Source organism: Parambassis ranga, chromosome 14 (genome assembly GCF_900634625.1).
Source record: "Parambassis ranga chromosome 14, fParRan2.1, whole genome shotgun sequence".
Classification (NCBI taxonomy): Eukaryota; Metazoa; Chordata; class Actinopteri; family Ambassidae; genus Parambassis; species Parambassis ranga.
The window spans coordinates 4,330,466-4,350,748 of NC_041034.1; the positions used below are offsets into that span (position 1 = coordinate 4,330,466).

Consider the following 20,283-nt stretch of genomic DNA (forward strand, 5'->3'; position numbering starts at 1 on the left):
ATGTATCCTCACCCTCCAAAGGTGATGATGGTCAGTACACCTCCTCCAGGACAGACAGCTGGTCCTGCAGGGAGCCCCACTCTCCTCCACCCAGCAGTAATTCTCTGGTGCAGTGACAGACCTGATGCTTAATGACACATTAAAGCAGTGGTTTCAGGGTTATTTGCAGGGTTCGTACACATTTAGCTATTTATTTAAAGTATTAAAATTACAAACAGACCCTGTATCAAGTCTTACAATTGAATCAAATATAAATTACATTTAATCATATTTGTCTACTGGTTATATATCTAGCGTTTGCTCAGTAACCGGTATATTAATTATGATCAATAATATGGTTAAACAGCAGCTTACCGTCACCTCCCCACTGCGCTCTCCCAGCCTGAAGAAAATGAGCCGTCACCGGTTTTGCTGCCGCTGGAGCCGCCTCTCCTCTTCCTCCAACAACAAATAAATATATTAAAATATTCCAAATGTCTAAATCCACACTGTTGTCCCGTTTGTTGTCTAGTCCGTGTTGTGTCGCTGTCGCTGCTTTTGTTTTTCCCGGGGCAAAATTTATGACGTCGCGCCACAATCAGGAAGTGCTTTGAAGGCCAGACCGTCCCATTTACCAACGGTGGAGGATCCTCCGGAGGATCCTCAGGAGGACGCGGCCTCCTGAGACCGTGTAGGCTGCGTCCTCCGAAGGATGCAGACCCTGAATTGGGACACAGCCGTTGTTGTTGGATTGCTGCTGTGCTGCATGCGCGAGAAGTGCTTCACTTCCGCACACTAATATGAACAGTATATACGAAGACCACAGCTAAAGACCACAGCTATCCGGAGGTATGTGATTTTGTTGTATAACTTTTATCAAACGCTGTTTCTACTTCAGCTAGCTAAACTGCTCTCCGGGCTTAGCTCGCGGTTAGCTGCGTGCGGTGAAACAAAGTAAAGGGAAAGTGTTGGAAGGTTGCTGAACAACAGTTAAAGTGTGTCACCTTATCAGGAAATATATGTAACGTTACTACTACTGGACACAGAAGTATTTAATTTACTTCACGGGAGGAGTTACTTACTCCTAGTAGTGACTGCGCACGTTAGCTTGTTTGCTACAATGCTAACAATTGAAGGAGTGGCTTTATTTCCTGGTAGGTTGTGTTTCATAAACATACCCCCAAAAAAGAAAAACGCTAATTTGGCGGACTGTTGTTTTAAATGTAATTACCCAAAACAGTGAACGACTTTATCTGTACACTGTCTGAATTAACTACGTGCCTAGAAGACAACTGAACAGTCAATAGAAAGACTCTCAGGTGTATTACAGGTAAGCTAGCTAGTTTTGCTATTGGGCTGCATCTAACAATGCTAATAGCGCTGAGTCAGACTAGTGATGGGAAATATACAGAGCTCAGTGTTGTCAATGAAACAATATTTGTGAAAACAAGCGCTCGACAGTTAGTATTTCCCCCCCAATCATTATTTTATCACTTTGTGTTTTAAATAAAGCTTTATGTAGCTGTCGGAGACTCGGAACCGACGTTTGGGCTGTGTCGGAAGTAGCCCGGTCAGCTATGAATGAGCACCCGACATGTGCGTGTCGTGACTCGTGTGTTTCGTTTTTGTTGAACAGAGAGCTACAGAACAAAGAATCACACCTCACTGAGAGAGAATGTCATTAATGTTTGTTATCATCTTTCTCTTTTTAAGTCTCATACTGAGTGAATGTGCTGTCTGTTTTACATATGGACACATGGAACCGCATGGTTGTGATTTAATGACACGTGTCAGTTTTTTTCTCTCTATGAAACATGCTGAACTATAATAAAACTCTTAAGTACTGTCAGACCTGGCTGGATGGCATTAAGGAGCCATACAACGACTATACATTATTTACAATATTACATTATTAATTATTAATTGTAACCGGAAGGTTACTGGACAACCCTGCTATACTTGGGCAAGACACTTTACCTGCATAGCCTCCAGTGTACTCACTGGTGTATGGCACTCTTTGCTGGGCTGCCTTAAGCAATTTCCCCATTGTGGGACTAATACAGGTTTCAAATTTTATTTATTAAAATATAGATATTACTGTTTTCTATTGGTCATTGATAAACTTTTGTTTTTCTTTTTGCTACAGAAAAATGATACAGTTATCACTTTTCGTCCACAAGGTAAGGAACATTCGAGGCATTTCATGCAGCAATGTCATAAATATTTACTCAACAATTTGATCGCATATTTACTCACTAACAGTGATTGCACCTCCATCAGCTGACATCTAACCTAGACTCTAACTAAAGCTTTTAAATTACACCTTCAACAGGCACATTGACTCTTAAATTAGTGATTTCTGAGCCTGGATTTACTTACAGTGGCTTGCAAAAGTATTCATACCCCTTGAACTTTTCCACATTTTCTCACATTATGCAAAAGTATTCAGCCCCCCTGAGGCAATACGTTGTGGAACCCCCTTTTGCTGCAATTATAGCTGCAAGTCTTTTGGGGTATGTCTCAGTTTTCAGATCTTGCCACAGATTCTCGATTGTATTTAGGTCTGGACTTTGACTGGGTCATTCTAACACATTAATATGTTTCATTTTAAACCATTCCACTGTAGCTTTGGCTTTATGTTTAGGGTTGTTGTCCTGTTGGAAGGTGAATCTCCGCCCCAGTATCAAGTGTTTTGCAGACTCCAACAGGTTTTCCTCCAAGATTGCCCTGTATTTGGCTCCATCCATCTTCCCATCAACTCTGACCTGCTTCCCTGTCCCTGCTGAAGAGAAGCAGCCCCAGAGCACGATGCTGCCACCACCATGTTTGACAGTGGGTATGGTGTGTTCAGAGTGATGTGCAGTGTTAGGTTTCCGCCACATATAGCGTTTTGCATTTAGGCCAAAAAGTTCAATTTTGGACCAGAGTCTGACCAGAGTGCCTTCTTCCACATGATTGCTAGGTCACTCACATGGCTTCTGGCAAACTGCAAACAGGACTTCTTGTGGTTTTCTTTAACAATGGCTTTCTTAATGCCACTCTTCAATTAAGTCCAGATTTGTGCAGTGCATGACTGATAGTTGTCCCATGGCCAGATTCCCCCACCTTAGCTGTAGATCTCTGCAATTCATCCACAGTCACTATGGGCCTCTTGGCTGCGTCTCTGATCAGTGCTCTCCTTGTTTGGCCTGTTAGTTTAGGTGGATGACCATGTCTCAGTAGGTTTACAGTTGTGCCATACTCCTTCCATTCGCCGATGATGGACTGAACAGTGGTCTGTGAGATGTTCAAAGCTTGGGAAATCTTTGTATAGCCTAACCCTGCTTTAAATATCACCACAACTTTATTCCTGACCTGTCTGCTGTGTTCCTTGCACTTCATGATGCTGTTTGCGCCCCAGTATTTTCTAAACAAACCACAGAGGCCGTCACAGAACAGCTGTATTTGGACTGAGATTAAATTACACACAGGTTGACTGTATCTAGTCATTAGGTCAACATTCGATCAGTCAGAAATCATCAGGCAACTTCTGAAGGCAATTGGATGCATTCAGAGAAAAGGGGGCTGAATACTTTTGCACACTGCACCTTTCAGTTTTTTATTTGTAAAAAAAAAAATTAACTCATGTTTAACTTTCTTTCTACGTCACAACTGTATGCCACTTTGTGTTGGTCTTTCACATAACATTCCAATAAAATATATTTATTTTTGTGGGAATAATGTGAGAAAATGTGGAAAAGTTCAAGGGGTATGAATACTTTTGCAAGCCACTGTACAGGCATCCCAGATTAGAGTGTAGAAAGTAATGTTGTGCCCTACTTTGCTTGGATGACTTGGACAGTGTGATTTAATTTTACAATACAGGGCTCTAGACTAACTTTTTGCACTGGTGTGCCTAACTTTTTTTCTTGTGCACCGGCACAAAATGTAGGTGCACCGCATCACACTTAATCCATATATTTTTGTACGCATCAGTACATTTTGTACATATGAACGGGCTTAATAATCACATATCATCCTAAAATGAATTTGGACCTTGTGTAATGAACACAATACTTTTTAAATGGGCGTTTGTCATGTAACCATGTACTGTAACTCCTTAAAACGAGTGAATCAGCCTTCATGAATGCAACCACACAGGTCAAATAATACTGTCCGTCAGACCTGTTCTGTCTGTTATAATGCTACGAGCACGTCACGCCCCCTCCCTGAACATTACCGGCTCGTTATCATCACTCATTCAGGTCAACAGCACATTAGCAAAACCTGCATAGTAGCAACAAATCTTCCTCCGCCGCTACATGTTCACCTAAACTGAAGTTTCTGCTGTTCAGCAGCGAAATGTGTCTGTGTGTTCACGCGGTGCAATGAGAGGGCCGTATGAGGAGTTATACACACAAAAGTCCGGGCCGAAACAAACTTGTTCTTGTTCTCGTCACCTCGGGTAACGTGGAGTATAGAAAAAGCTTTAGCACACAGCATCAGCTCTGCACAGCTTATGTCCACGTTCTTCTTCTTCTGGATTTCCTGCGGTCTCGGCTGACTACAGCAGACACGTTTTCAAAAATACACACACGGGGGTCCCATCCTTCACTGTCTCTGATTGGTTTAGACCACGATATGAGCCTGATGTGTGTCTGTTGTTCAGAGTAATTTGGCTCATTAGATTATGATCAGTCAAAACAAGAGTAATGTCAGTTTGGTAACCTTTTTATTTATAATTTTATGTGGAAACAGTATAGTTCAGTTTTCTTAAATATATAAATGAAACGGTGAGTCCTTCATATGGAGCATTTCTTGTAAGCTGTTTTTTTTTAATGCCTGTTCTTTTGTTGTTTATAGAGTCAGTTTTTGAACGATGGAGTCAGATCCCACTTGAAATCAAAAAGGAGGCTGGACAGCGGATGAAAATCTGTGTCTTTTGGCTTCCTATTCTATTGCAGCGGGACGAGTCCAGCAATGCTGTTTGCTGGGCTGCAGAAATAGGTCTAATCAGCTCAAAGTAAGCATTGCTAGCAGCCAACAATTTCCTTCCTGACTGTTTCAGGATGCTAATAAGTTTGTCATTGTCTCTTTGTAGGAACACAGAGGACCTACGTCTGAAGCACCTGCGCAAGATTGAGACAGTGGAGACAATCCTCAGAGCCTTGGAGCTAGGATCTGTAAGTTAACTGAGCCAGAGACTAAAGTTAGTGCCACCATCTCTGCCCATGAGCACAACTAGTGCAGCTCCAATAATTGTCTTAGATGCTGTGTGTGTGGATTTTGAGTTGAGTTGAGAAGGGCCAAAACAATGCTACCACATAAACATGTTCATAAGGAAATCAGGAATATTTGAAGATGGCAAATCAATAAAGAATATAGATAAGGGCAAAATGTGTGAGTTTCTGCTGATGAACATTTGTTTACCATCATTTTAGAACATTGTTTTTGGTTTAAAATGCTGCTTTGTTCTCTGTTCTAGTTGAAAAAGGACCAAAGCAAACATGTTAAACTTGGTAAGTGTTTTTTTTTTTCTCAGGGTAGAAAATATAAATTTGAACACATCTGTGTGTGTGTGTAAGGATCAGGGTTGTTGAATTGAACTTGTGGGTGTTGCAGCATCGCACCGTTGAGGTTTTGGATGATGCCTTACGCTGGTTGGAGCAAACGGAAGAACCTGACGTAGGCACTCGCCTGATGGATCTCGGCCACGGACACACCTGCTTCACAGCTCTTCACTTTATCTTCACAGAGTGTAGGTTACAGTCATGCTCAGCGCTCTGCTTTCATCCACTCACTCTTCTCGTCATTCATGTGAAGCTATTGATTCTTGTTTTGTTTAGTTGCCAAGTATGTTCAAGACATGGGAGGACGCCATGAAAAGACCATGAAGTCACTGATGGCTAAACCTGGAAGTTATTCTATAGAATAAATAATATAATATTATATTTATATAATAATATAAAGAAAGCCTAGAGAAGGTTCAGCCTCTTCCTCATGAGCAAGAGGAACAGTTAACTCTGCTCAAGGACAGTAACGAAGAGCTCTCTTTAAAGGTTTCTGAACAGCAGAACCCCATCAACTCCCTGCCGGCTGAAAACACAGCTCTCCATGAACAAGTGAAGGAGAGCGAAGCCAGGCTCAGACAGAAGGAGGTCCAAAAGGAGGAGGACGCAACATCTGAACTCCTCACAAAGGGGTCCTCTAGGAAGGAGCTGAAAAAGGCTAAGAGGCTGCAGAAACAACAGAGAAAGCAGGAGAATAGAAAGAAAGAAGAGGAACTCCTCACACTCCTGTTCTATAAAAAAACCATCGTGGCTGCAGAGACGAGAAGAGTATGATGAACCAGACCTGCAGTATAAAACAAAGAAGAACAAAGTGAATAAGAGGGTAAAAATTAAATTATAAATTAGGGTTCAGGACATAGAGGCCATTATAACAACACTTAATTTAGTTGTGTATAAAGTCATATGAAGGGAACTTGCAAAGTAAGAACTTCATTGCTCAGTGTAACTGTAAAGTGCTGTGCATTTGACAATAAACTTCTTGAATCTTGAATCCTCAGTCCGAAACATTTACACAATCACCAACATGATGTGTAACTAAGATCGTGCGGTAATGTGACTTTCACACCGAGGCCTGTCCTGGTGAAAAGCGCCATGTTAGCTCATTTAATGGAGGAGCTGAAGAAGACTGGACTCCAAGCTGCTCCTGCTGATCATTTATGTTAGGAATAAAACCCAAAATATCAGCTGTTAATCACTCAAGTGCTTTTATTCCTGCAGGAAGGAGCAGTCACATACACAGACAGTTGCCTCTGTAGGAGTGCTCAAGGTCTTTTCAGAGCAGCTCCCTTCTTATACCCTCTGTTATCTAACAGACACAGCTTCTCAGAATACACACATCTTAGAATAGGCACAAGCACAATCATATATGACAGTAACATATCATGTATGAGATCATAGGTGTAACATCACATATATTTCCATAGTAAGACATATGGATAGACTGTCTCCACAAAGTCCAGCAGGCCATGCTGCTGACACAGGTTAGGTTGTTTCCAGAATTCTTCCAACATAACCCTGTTTATACAAAGTATAACAATAATAAAAGGAAGAATTAAGTCAAACACACACACAAGCTTTGGATATAATGCATGTTAAAATACACCTGAGTGATTAGACAGTAAAATAAGCATGTAAGCTTCAAGATATAGATTCGAAATAATTAAGGACTGTAATAAAAGAATAATAACAAACAGCAATAACAAAAACAAAATCCTGACTCTGTTATTCATTATTTTTACCAACCAGGACGTCATCAACTTGCAACTTCATCTCTGATCTTCAGCAAGTGAATAATTAAGACTTACAGTTCAACTTCAGAGAACATACAGACTTTGTTGTTTGTGAGGTGCACACCAGGGTCATCAGACAAGATAGAACTCTCATCACCGTTTTGTTCCCTTTTATTTCCACCCACACCCCACAAAATTAACATTTAGTCAAAGCAGTGTCAAATAGTCTGACAGTTGTGCAAAAAAATCTCAGATTTTTACTTGTTTTTTTCCAGAATTCGACAATTCTGAGGGAAAAAAGTCTCAGTAAATTCTCAGATTTAAGTCCACCTCCAAGAAGAAGCCCTCTTGTCTCTCTCTCACACACACACTTTAAAAAAAATAAAAAATAGCCTATAAGTGTCATTTTGTTAAATATTTAATAAGATATAACAATATAAATAATAACAGGTGGTGGTTCTGGTGTATTTACCATATGAGTGGTTCAAGCGCAGAACCTAATTAATGCTGACTGTGGTGTTAGGTAGAGATGGGGACTCGCAGTTTATTCATTAGGACTCGGGTCACACTTAATTTGACGCTCCTCGATTATAGCCAGGACTAGTGATGGCCAAATGAAGCAATCCATCTTCACTCACTGTTCTGCAGTAAGTCTGGATGGAATCTTGTGTTGTGTGAAATATCTTCCAGGTTCAAGCCTCAAGTCACTGACGGCAAGTCTAAGTCAAGTCTCTTAATGTTCAGTGTTCGTGTTTAATGGTGTTTAATAGTGTCTAAAATGCCAATGTGACTGTTCCGTTCAGTTGCAGGGATACTTTCTTCATTTCTGGTTTTGTAATTCTTCTATGATGTCAAAACATTTGGAACACTTGATTTTTCATGCTATTGAGTATAAATTCCTAAATATAGCTTACAGAGATATAATCTCCTTTTAGATATAGATAAGAAACTTTATCAGTATATTCAAAAATTGAGCTAAAAAAAATTGTAAAAAAAGATTGTATTGATTTTGTCACAGCAGACAGAAGATTTTGTTAATATTTATCCTAGGCTGAGGGGCAGATGAGCACAGACAGGCATGCTCTGAATAGAACGGAGTATTGACCCATCCAAAGTGTGAGAGACCGCAGCGTTATAATTAATATGATCAATTATTATGCAGCCACTGTGGAAAAAAACAGCAAAGCAGTCATAGCAACTAAAATCATTTGTTCATGTCCTTCAAAACAAACTTGCATAAAACAGGAAGGCCCTATTTTCATAAACAATGAACGATGTAAAAGACTATTCAGCCTGTTTATGTCCACAGCTGCAGTGAAACAGGCTGCAAACAGAACATGTAGACTCAAACTACAGGACATCTGAGGTTTGTGCATAAACCTTGTTTCATTAAACAAAGAGGTCATGCATTTGTATTCCTGTTCATGCTCTCTATGGTGGACTGGTCACGTTGATAACATCCTCCTGAATGGGCCGAATAAACACACAGAGATAACACAGATAACACTCAGCACACACTGGTTAAACTGACAGTTGCAGCCATGATCCCGATGGGCCGCGGTTTGTGTCTTCCTTCTCCAGCCACCGTCCACCAGCTGTTCTCTGTGGCACGAGATGCCAGCATCATCCCTGATATCTCCTTGGATCCCGTCCTCACAACCTTCCTGTCACTGGACTCCTCAGCAGCACTGCAGCATCGATATGGTTTCCTGCAGCGGGGTATGAGCAGAGAGCAGCAAGCGGCGTTCAGACAGAGCCTGATCGGAGAGCTGGGGGGCAGCAGGGTCACCTATGGAGGAGTAGGGGTCATTGCTCTGGCTCTGTCCATGCTTTTTGACCAGGTTGCCCAACATGTAGGCAAAGCTGTTCAGTTTTGTGTGTTTTTTGTAGAAAAAAAATCAAAAATTGTTATCTTATCAGGTCCGAGTGCAAGGATCATCCACAGAGGGCCATCTATCAACGCAGGGACCCCAGGCCATGATGATTTTTGGCATCAGTACCTCTTCAAGAATTGGCCAGCTAATTAACAGCTACCTCCGCCTCATTCCTGGCATCGCCAACAACCAGGAGACAATGGCCGAAACCATGGAGCTCTACGACAGTTTGCTGAAACTTGAACTGCTTGATCATTATGAGAGGATGATTAACAAGAAGAGAATGAGCTCAGTGTCCATGCAGCAGTGGTTGGCAGGAGCAGCTTTTCACCTGCACCTGAGACTGCACCAGGTAAGGACGGGCAGGCGAAAACTCCAGATGAAACATGTCAATGACCATATGGTGCAGTATCCACATGCTTTTTTGTGCCTTAAACTGTTGCCTACATTACCCACAATGCAACTTAACTAGTAAGAGCTCTGTTATGTCCGACAAGGTGCTAAAAAACAGACAAGCTCAGATATACTTTTGTTCTTCTTCCAACAGGTCCGTCTGAACTCTGTGCCTTTGGGATCTGCTAAATCACTGCGTTTTTCTTATAAGACAGGACTGAATCACCTGATTCAGGGCTACGCAGCTTATCTGCGCAGAAACATCCAGGAGACTGCAGCTCCAGGCCCACATCACACTGCAATCAATGCAGCCAGTGGTCCAAAAGAAACCAGTGCAACCAATACAACATGCTCCAGCAGTGTCCTTTTTAATATCAGTTTGGTCAGTCCAAGTGTCTCGGCTGATATATTCAATGACTCTACCACACCCAATTCAACTGCTGGAAGCTGTAAAACTCATGGCTCCACAGAGGACGTTGGACTCAACGAAGACAGGAAGGGAAACAATGACACCACTGTAGGTATGATAAATAAAAACACACTCAATATTTCTGCTGGGCACAGCAGGAAGGAGGAAGAACACATGTTAGTCATCGAGCCTTGGAGAAACGTCAGTCACAACGTGCAGCACCATCCCTGTGAGTCTTCGGCCATTCAGCAAGCTCTGGTGACCCGCATTATCAACGCTCAGGACCTGGAGCGGAACAGAAACTTTTTCATTTACCGAGAGAAAGCCTTCCAGAACCTCCTCAGACAGAGGGAGGACTTTGAGCTGAGGTCAAATTAGATCATACATCACAGGCAGATCATATTCATTGATCATGCACTTGTTGAATTAATGTAGATGAAGTATGGATGTCCTCAGATGTCACCTGGAGTCAGGTGAACCATCTCCAGCTTAACACCTCAAAGACTGAGGAGCTGGTCATCGACTTCAGGAAGTCCAGCCCACAGCCACGTCCAGTGACCGTCAGGGACGACGAGGTGGAGATTGTAGGCAACTACAAGTACCTCGGGTTGTGGCTGGACAACAAGCTGGACTGGACATGCTGTACAAGAAGGGCCAGAGCCGACTGTACTTCCTGCGAAGACTGGGAGCCTTCAACATCTGCAGGAAACTCCTGTGGATGTTCTACCAGTCTGTGGTGGCCAGTACACTTTTTTATGCTGTTGTCTGTTGGGGGGGTAACATAAACAAAAGGTGTGCTAACAGGCTGGACAGACTTATCAGGCGGGCCGGCTCTGTGGTCGGCATGAAGCTGGACTCGCTGGTGACAGTGGCAGAGAGGAGAACACTAAGAAAACTACTGGCTATTGTGGACGATGCCAGTCATCCTCTGCACACTGTCATCAGCGCTCAGAGGAGCCAGAACAGTCACAGGCTGCTCCTCCCCAAGAGCAGGACCAACAGACTCAGAGACTCCTTTGACCCCCGATCCATCAAACTCTACAACTCTGCTTTTGGCAGGAGGGGGAGAAGGAAGGGAGGAGCACAGCCCGCCTGATACAACACACGTGCAATAATTTACATGTGCAATAATCCTGTACCATTTATGCTGCTGTGCAATGTTTGTTTACATTTACTGCACTATACTACATTACCATTTATGCTGCTGTGCAAATTTTTTGTACACAATTCCTTTACATTACTGCACTATATCACATGACAATCTATGCTGGTGTGCAATGTAAATAATTCCTCTTATCCTTTATTTTTTACTGCACTATATTCTATTTTATTCTATTTTATCTTATTCTATTTAACTCTTGCTCTGACTGTTGGTGTTGTAGTGCTGCTGGTACCCAAATTTCCCCGAGGGACCTTCCCAAAGGGATTAATAAAGTATATTCTATTCTATTCTATTCTAAAAGAAAACAAACTGTTTTGACATTTCATTTATTTGTAGTATTACATGTGAAACTGATGCAAAGTAAAATAAAACATCACGGGTGTTCTCAGATTCTGTAAACAAATATCTACAGTCTGCATCTAATGTATTGAATAAATCAAATTAAAAACAGCATTGTGTATCTGTAGAGGGCGCCATCACCCACCTCTCCTCACCGGAAGCCAGCAGAGGAGAAGAAGAAGAATCTCTCCTCCCGCCCCTTCAAACGTTGTTGTTGGATTGCTGCTGCGCTGCATGCGCGAGAAGTGCTGCACTTCCGCACACTAATATGAACAGTATACACGAAGACCACAGCTAAAGACCACAGCTATCCGGAGGTATGTGATTTTGTTGTATAACTTTTATCAAACGCTGTTTCTACTTCAGCTAGCTAAACTGCTCTCCGGGCTTAGCTCGCGGTTAGCTGCGTGCGGTGAAACAAAGTAAAGGGAAAGTGTTGGAAGGTTGCTGAACAACAGTTAAAGTGTGTCACCTTATCAGGAAATATATGTAACGTTACTACTACTGGACACAGAAGTATTTAATTTACTTCACGGGAGGAGTTACTTACTCCTAGTAGTGACTGCGCACGTTAGCTTGTTTGCTACAATGCTAACAATTGAAGGAGTGGCTTTATTTCCTGGTAGGTTGTGTTTCATAAACATACCCCCAAAAAAGAAAAACGCTAATTTGGCGGACTGTTGTTTTAAATGTAATTACCCAAAACAGTGAACGACTTTATCTGTACACTGTCTGAATTAACTACGTGCCTAGAAGACAACTGAACAGTCAATAGAAAGACTCTCAGGTGTATTACAGGTAAGCTAGCTAGTTTTGCTATTGGGCTGCATCTAACAATGCTAATAGCGCTGAGTCAGACTAGTGATGGGAAATATACAGAGCTCAGTGTTGTCAATGAAACAATATTTGTGAAAACAAGCGCTCGACAGTTAGTATTTCCCCCCCAATCATTATTTTATCACTTTGTGTTTTAAATAAAGCTTTATGTAGCTGTCGGAGACTCGGAACCGACGTTTGGGCTGTGTCGGAAGTAGCCCGGTCAGCTATGAATGAGCACCCGACATGTGCGTGTCGTGACTCGTGTGTTTCGTTTTTGTTGAACAGAGAGCTACAGAACAAAGAATCACACCTCACTGAGAGAGAATGTCATTAATGTTTGTTATCATCTTTCTCTTTTTAAGTCTCATACTGAGTGAATGTGCTGTCTGTTTTACATATGGACACATGGAACCGCATGGTTGTGATTTAATGACACGTGTCAGTTTTTTTCTCTCTATGAAACATGCTGAACTATAATAAAACTCTTAAGTACTGTCAGACCTGGCTGGATGGCATTAAGGAGCCATACAACGACTATACATTATTTACAATATTACATTATTAATTATTAATTGTAACCGGAAGGTTACTGGACAACCCTGCTATACTTGGGCAAGACACTTTACCTGCATAGCCTCCAGTGTACTCACTGGTGTATGGCACTCTTTGCTGGGCTGCCTTAAGCAATTTCCCCATTGTGGGACTAATACAGGTTTCAAATTTTATTTATTAAAATATAGATATTACTGTTTTCTATTGGTCATTGATAAACTTTTGTTTTTCTTTTTGCTACAGAAAAATGATACAGTTATCACTTTTCGTCCACAAGGTAAGGAACATTCGAGGCATTTCATGCAGCAATGTCATAAATATTTACTCAACAATTTGATCACATATTTACTCACTAACAGTGATTGCACCTCCATCAGCTGACATCTAACCTAGACTCTAACTAAAGCTTTTAAATTACACCTTCAACAGGCACATTGACTCTTAAATTAGTGATTTCTGAGCCTGGATTTACTTACAGTGGCTTGCAAAAGTATTCATACCCCTTGAACTTTTCCACATTTTCTCACATTATGCAAAAGTATTCAGCCCCCCTGAGGCAATACGTTGTGGAACCCCCTTTTGCTGCAATTATAGCTGCAAGTCTTTTGGGGTATGTCTCAGTTTTCAGATCTTGCCACAGATTCTCGATTGTATTTAGGTCTGGACTTTGACTGGGTCATTCTAACACATTAATATGTTTCATTTTAAACCATTCCACTGTAGCTTTGGCTTTATGTTTAGGGTTGTTGTCCTGTTGGAAGGTGAATCTCCGCCCCAGTATCAAGTGTTTTGCAGACTCCAACAGGTTTTCCTCCAAGATTGCCCTGTATTTGGCTCCATCCATCTTCCCATCAACTCTGACCTGCTTCCCTGTCCCTGCTGAAGAGAAGCAGCCCCAGAGCACGATGCTGCCACCACCATGTTTGACAGTGGGTATGGTGTGTTCAGAGTGATGTGCAGTGTTAGGTTTCCGCCACATATAGCGTTTTGCATTTAGGCCAAAAAGTTCAATTTTGGTCTCATCTGACCAGAGTGCCTTCTTCCACATGATTGCTAGGTCACTCACATGGCTTCTGGCAAACTGCAAACAGGACTTCTTGTGGTTTTCTTTAACAATGGCTTTCTTAATGCCACTCTTCAATTAAGTCCAGATTTGTGCAGTGCATGACTGATAGTTGTCCCATGGCCAGATTCCCCCACCTTAGCTGTAGATCTCTGCAATTCATCCACAGTCACTATGGGCCTCTTGGCTGCGTCTCTGATTAGTGCTCTCCTTGTTTGGCCTGTTAGTTTAGGTGGATGACCATGTCTCAGTAGGTTTACAGTTGTGCCATACTCCTTCCATTCGCCGATGATGGACTGAACAGTGGTCTGTGAGATGTTCAAAGCTTGGGAAATCTTTGTATAGCCTAACCCTGCTTTAAATATCACCACAACTTTATTCCTGACCTGTCTGCTGTGTTCCTTGCACTTCATGATGCTGTTTGCGCCCCAGTATTCTCTCAACAAACCACAGAGGCCGTCACAGAACAGCTGTATTTGGACTGAGATTAAATTACACACAGGTTGACTGTATCTAGTCATTAGGTCAACATTCGATCAGTCAGAAATCATCAGGCAACTTCTGAAGGCAATTGGATGCATTCAGAGAAAAGGGGGCTGAATACTTTTGCACACTGCACCTTTCAGTTTTTTATTTGTAAAAAAAAAAAATTAACTCATGTTTAACTTTCTTTCTACGTCACAACTGTATGCCACTTTGTGTTGGTCTTTCACATAACATTCCAATAAAATATATTTATTTTTGTGGGAATAATGTGAGAAAATGTGGAAAAGTTCAAGGGGTATGAATACTTTTGCAAGCCACTGTACAGGCATCCCAGATTAGAGTGTAGAAAGTAATGTTGTGCCCTACTTTGCTTGGATGACTTGGACAGTGTGATTTAATTTTACAATACAGGGCTCTAGACTAACTTTTTGCACTGGTGTGCCTAACTTTTTTTCTTGTGCACCGGCACAAAATGTAGGTGCACCGCATCACACTTAATCCATATATTTTTGTACGCATCAGTACATTTTGTACATATGAACGGGCTTAATAATCACATATCATCCTAAAATGAATTTGGACCTTGTGTAATGAACACAATACTTTTTAAATGGGCGTTTGTCATGTAACCATGTACTGTAACTCCTTAAAACGAGTGAATCAGCCTTCATGAATGCAACCACACAGGTCAAATAATACTGTCCGTCAGACCTGTTCTGTCTGTTATAATGCTACGAGCACGTCACGCCCCCTCCCTGAACATTACCGGCTCGTTATCATCACTCATTCAGGTCAACAGCACATTAGCAAAACCTGCATAGTAGCAACAAATCTTCCTCCGCCGCTACATGTTCACCTAAACTGAAGTTTCTGCTGTTCAGCAGCGAAATGTGTCTGTGTGTTCACGCGGTGCAATGAGAGGGCCGTATGAGGAGTTATACACACAAAAGTCCGGGCCGAAACAAACTTGTTCTTGTTCTCGTCACCTCGGGTAACGTGGAGTATAGAAAAAGCTTTAGCACACAGCATCAGCTCTGCACAGCTTATGTCCACGTTCTTCTTCTTCTGGATTTCCTGCGGTCTCGGCTGACTACAGCAGACACGTTTTCAAAAATACACACACGGGGTTCCCATCCTTCACTGTCTCTGATTGGTTTAGACCACGATATGAGCCTGATGTGTGTCTGTTGTTCAGAGTAATTTGGCTCATTAGATTATGATCAGTCAAAACAAGAGTAATGTCAGTTTGGTAACCTTTTTATTTATAATTTTATGTGGAAAAAGTATAGTTCAGTTTTCTTAAATATATAAATGAAACGGTGAGTCCTTCATATGGAGCATTTCTTGTAAGCTGTTTTTTTTTTAATGCCTGTTCTTTTGTTGTTTATAGAGTCAGTTTTTGAACGATGGAGTCAGATCCCACTTGAAATCAAAAAGGAGGCTGGACAGCGGATGAAAATCTGTGTCTTTTGGCTTCCTATTCTATTGCAGCGGGACGAGTCCAGCAATGCTGTTTGCTGGGCTGCAGAAATAGGTCTAATCAGCTCAAAGTAAGCATTGCTAGCAGCCAACAATTTCCTTCCTGACTGTTTCAGGATGCTAATAAGTTTGTCATTGTCTCTTTGTAGGAACACAGAGGACCTACGTCTGAAGCACCTGCGCAAGATTGAGACAGTGGAGACAATCCTCAGAGCCTTGGAGCAAGGATCTGTAAGTTAACTGAGCCAGAGACTAAAGTTAGTGCCACCATCTCTGCCCATGAGCACAACTAGTGCAGCTCCAATAATTGTCTTAGATGCTGTGTGTGTGGATTTTGAGTTGAGTTGAGAAGGGCCAAAACAATGCTACCACATAAACATGTTCACAAGGAAATCAGGAATATTTGAAGATGGCAAATCAATAAAGAATATAGATAAGGGCAAAATGTGTGAGTTTCTGCTGATGAACATTTGTTTACCATCATTTTAGAACATTGTTTTTGGTTTAAAATGCTGCTTTGTTCTCTGTTCTAGTTGAAAAAGGACCAAAGCAAACATGTTAAACTAGGTAAGTGTTTTTTTTTTTCTCAGGGTAGAAAATATAAATTTGAACACATCTGTGTGTGTGTGTAAGGATCAGGGTTGTTGAATTGAACTTGTGGGTGTTGCAGCATCGCACCGTTGAGGTTTTGGATGATGCCTTACGCTGGTTGGAGCAAACGGGAGAACCTGACGTACGCACTCGCCTGATGGATCTCGGCCACGGACACACCTGCTTCACAGCTCTTCACTTTATCTTCACAGAGTGTAGGTTACAGTCATGCTCAGCGCTCTGCTTTCATCCACTCACTCTTCTCGTCATTCATGTGAAGCTATTGATTCTTGTTTTGTTTAGTTGCCAAGTATGTTCAAGACATGGGAGGACGCCATGAAAAGACCATGAAGTCACTGATGGCTAAACCTGGAAGTTATTCTATAGAATAAATAATATAATATTATATTTATATAATAATATAAAGAAAGCCTAGAGAAGGTTCAGCCTCTTCCTCATGAGCAAGAGGAACAGTTAACTCTGCTCAAGGACAGTAACGAAGAGCTCTCTTTAAAGGTTTCTGAACAGCAGAACCCCATCAACTCCCTGCCGGCTGAAAACACTCTCCATGAACATGTGAAGGAGAGCGAAGCCAGGCTCAGACAGAAGGAGGTCCAAAAGGAGGAGGACGCAACATCTGAACTCCTCACAAAGGGGTCCTCTAGGAAGGAGCTGAAAAAGGCTAAGAGGCTGCAGAAACAACAGAGAAAGCAGGAGAATAGAAAGAAAGAATAGGAACTCCTCACACTCCTGTTCTATAAAAAAACCATCGTGGCTGCAGAGACGAGAAGAGTATGATGAACCAGACCTGCAGTATAAAACAAAGAAGAACAAAGTGAATAAGAGGGTAAAAATTAAATTATAAATTAGGGTTCAGGACATAGAGGCCATTATAACAACACAACAACACTCTAAATGATGGAGCTGAAGCCATATGTCCAGCAGTGACCTGAGAGTGACATCATTCAGGTAATAAAAATATGAATCACTGACAGTTTACTTGCTGTTTCTCCTGCACGACGATGATCCTAAACGTCCTACCTCTGTACATAGAACTGCACATTTTGCTTATTTTATTTTTCCTATTGCTTATTCATATTTTTATTTATTCTTATGCTTAAGTCTACTGTTTCTTTTTTATCTTAATTTAGTTGTGTATAAAGTCATATGAAGGGAACTCGCAAAGTAAGAACTTCATTGCTCAGTGTAACTGTAAAGTGCTGTGCATTTGACAATAAACTTCTTGAATCTTGAATCCTCAGTCCGAAACATTTACACAATCACCAACATGATGTGTAACTAAGATCGTGCAGTAATGTGACTTTCACACCGAGGCCTGTCCTGGTGAAAAGCGCCATGTTAGCTCATTTAATGGAGGAGCTGAAGAAGACTGGACTCCAAGCTGCTCCTGCTGATCATTTATGTTAGGAATAAAACCCAAAATATCAGCTGTTGATCACTCAAGTGCTTTTATTCCTGCAGGAAGGAGCAGTCACATACACAGACAGTTGCCTCTGTAGGAGTGCTCAAGGTCTTTTCAGAGCAGCTCCCTTCTTATACCCTCTGTTATCTAACAGACACAGCTTCTCAGAATACACACATCTTAGAATAGGCACAAGCACAATCATATATGACAGTAACATATCATGTATGAGATCATAGGTGTAACATCACATATATTTCCATAGTAAGACATATGGATAGACTGTCTCCACAAAGTCCAGCAGGCCATGCTGCTGACACAGGTTATGTTGTTTCCAGAATTCATCCAACAACTGCTATGCTGGACCTGAAGAACCCTATGTAAGAAACAAAGATATGAAAAGGGGAAGAAGAAGAAACAGGGGCCTGTGCTTCCATTCACATTAAGGGCGGAATAAACAGAAACACTTTCAGTTTCCTTTCCTGAAGATGACACCAAAAACTAAACAAATAAAAAATTTGAAATAAAATCTAATACATTTAAAATAAATACTGGAACATTCACACAACACAAGATTCCATCCAGACTTACTGCACAACAGTGAGTGAAGATGGATTGCTTCATTTGGCCATCACTAGTCCTGGCTATAATCGAGGAGCGTCAAATTAATCATTACAAAACTGTTTTGATATTTTCCAGAATCACCTGTTGTATGTCCTTACGAACCAAACGTTTGGTAATACAGTAAAATGACGTGTTAAAAGTTTCACCAAGGCATCAGAAAAGGAAACATATTCATCCAAACACCTTTTTTTACAGTCTGTGTAACAGCTGTTGAGACATCAGAAACAATCAAGACGCTTTATTGTCATAGAACAACGAAATTTGGTCCGACAGCTCAGAAAAGGCAATATATACAAAAAGACATTAAATACAACAAAAAAAACACACACAATAATACTCAAAACAGAGCTACTCCGCAGTATAATGACATGGTCAAGTCCAGCACGATGTTATAAAGTGCAGCGTAGTGCATACAAGCATATAGACTTTAATGTGTGTCGATACAAATGTCCTTGGGATGCTGTGGACAGGTAATACAATGGCATTGTTTGCACACAAATGGCACAACCATGTTGACTGTTAGCTAGCTAGCAGCTAGCTAGTTGTTAAACTCACAAATCTGAATGCCGTGAATATAGTGAAATGTCTCGTGTGTTATGTTACCGTACTAAAGTCACGTAGTAACCTGCCTGTTTATCTGATGGTTAATGTCCTCTCTATGTGTCAGGCAGGGTTACAGAGCAGTTACTGAAAGCTCAGTTTACTCCCTCAACACTAGGCTTGTGCAAAATCGTATCGTGTGCAATTAATCGTCAGAAAAACTGTAATCGATTAATATTTGCCACTTATCGATTACGGCGATTAGTGCCTCGTCATGATGACGCATTTTTGTGTGCGGCGTAGTCTCACCATCACCCGCGCACATGTGAGCCCACAATAACAATAAAAAGACAGTGGTGTTCAGTTAAATAATGCGGAGCAGCACGTTTCTAACATAAGTTCAACGTCTGTCACCATAAGCCCGAGCACGAAGAAAGCGCAACGAGGACACAACACTACACTACAGCTGTATATAGTGCCGCGACATGCATTAGGTGACGCGTGTAGCGTTGGTTGTTGCTATAGTAACTGAATTTTTGCTCGTATCAAATGAATAAACTCCGATCTTTATTTACGGACTCCATAGCAACATAGGAAACATTACAACAGCGAAGTCTCCTCCAGCAGATATTGGAAAGAATTCCACTCAGCCGAGAATCCGCGATACGTTTAGTCATCGTGCTCCTTACGACCAAACGAAGCGCTGGAAGAACGCAACGTAGGTTGATTTGCACAGACACACATTTAAATGTGAAATTGTCCGGTTTGTTTGTTTGTTTGTTTTTTCTGCTGCTGTTCTACAGTCTGAGTGAAAACATGCACTAGTGTGGGACATATTCCAGTCACAGGTTCATTTGCGCAGACACATTTTTTAACTTGAAATAATCACTGATGTGACTTTTCTGAACTTTGTTTGTCTATTTGTCTGTTTAATTTTAATGTTGACATGCTTTGTGACCTTAAGATAAAAACATTTAAAGGACAAAGTTACTTTAAATGTTTGCTTCATTATTATTTTGAAGCAGTTTATGCCTCAATATTATCAATACATATTTCCATGGCTGGTTGGTGCCTACTCACCAGCTTAGCCTGTTGTGAATGAAGTAGTTAACTTGACTGATGATTTGTCGGTATCATGCTAGAACACTGTGCCAATTTAGAGTCAAAAACATGTAAGTGCAACTGTCATCAATTAATCGTCAAATTAATCGTTATCGGCTAAATGCCACAATTAATTGTGATTAATTTTTTTGCCAATATCGCCCAACCCT

General features: G+C 41.3%; 1 protein-coding gene across 2 annotated transcripts; it reads left to right on the plus strand.

Annotated features, from left to right (window-relative positions):
• Window positions 1–7,699: 7,699 nt before the first annotated feature.
• On the plus strand, window positions 7,700–10,463 carry LOC114446123 (uncharacterized). 2 transcript variants are annotated; one of them, XM_028421570.1, is made up of 3 exons: window positions 7,700–9,111; window positions 9,179–9,484; window positions 9,680–10,463. In XM_028421570.1, exons 1-3 carry the CDS (start codon window positions 8,800–8,802, stop codon window positions 10,310–10,312), a joined length of 1,251 nt encoding a protein of 416 aa, XP_028277371.1. In that variant the 5' UTR covers window positions 7,700–8,799; the 3' UTR covers window positions 10,313–10,463. The 2 variants fall into 2 exon arrangements, with proteins under 2 accessions (XP_028277371.1, XP_028277372.1); XM_028421571.1 differs by having other exon boundaries at window positions 7,700–9,099.
• Window positions 10,464–20,283: the final 9,820 nt, after the last annotated feature.

Excerpts from the sequence above, each read along its gene's own strand:
- LOC114446123 (XM_028421570.1), top strand. The coding sequence starts at position 8,800 with ATGATCCCGATGGGCCGCGGTTTGTGTCTTCCTTCTCCAGCCACCGTC. Across the intron at positions 9,112-9,178 it reads TTGACCAGGTTGCCCAACAT|GTCCGAGTGCAAGGATCATC; the intron begins GTAGGCAAAGCT and ends TTATCTTATCAG. Across the intron at positions 9,485-9,679 it reads TGCACCTGAGACTGCACCAG|GTCCGTCTGAACTCTGTGCC; the intron begins GTAAGGACGGGC and ends TTCTTCCAACAG.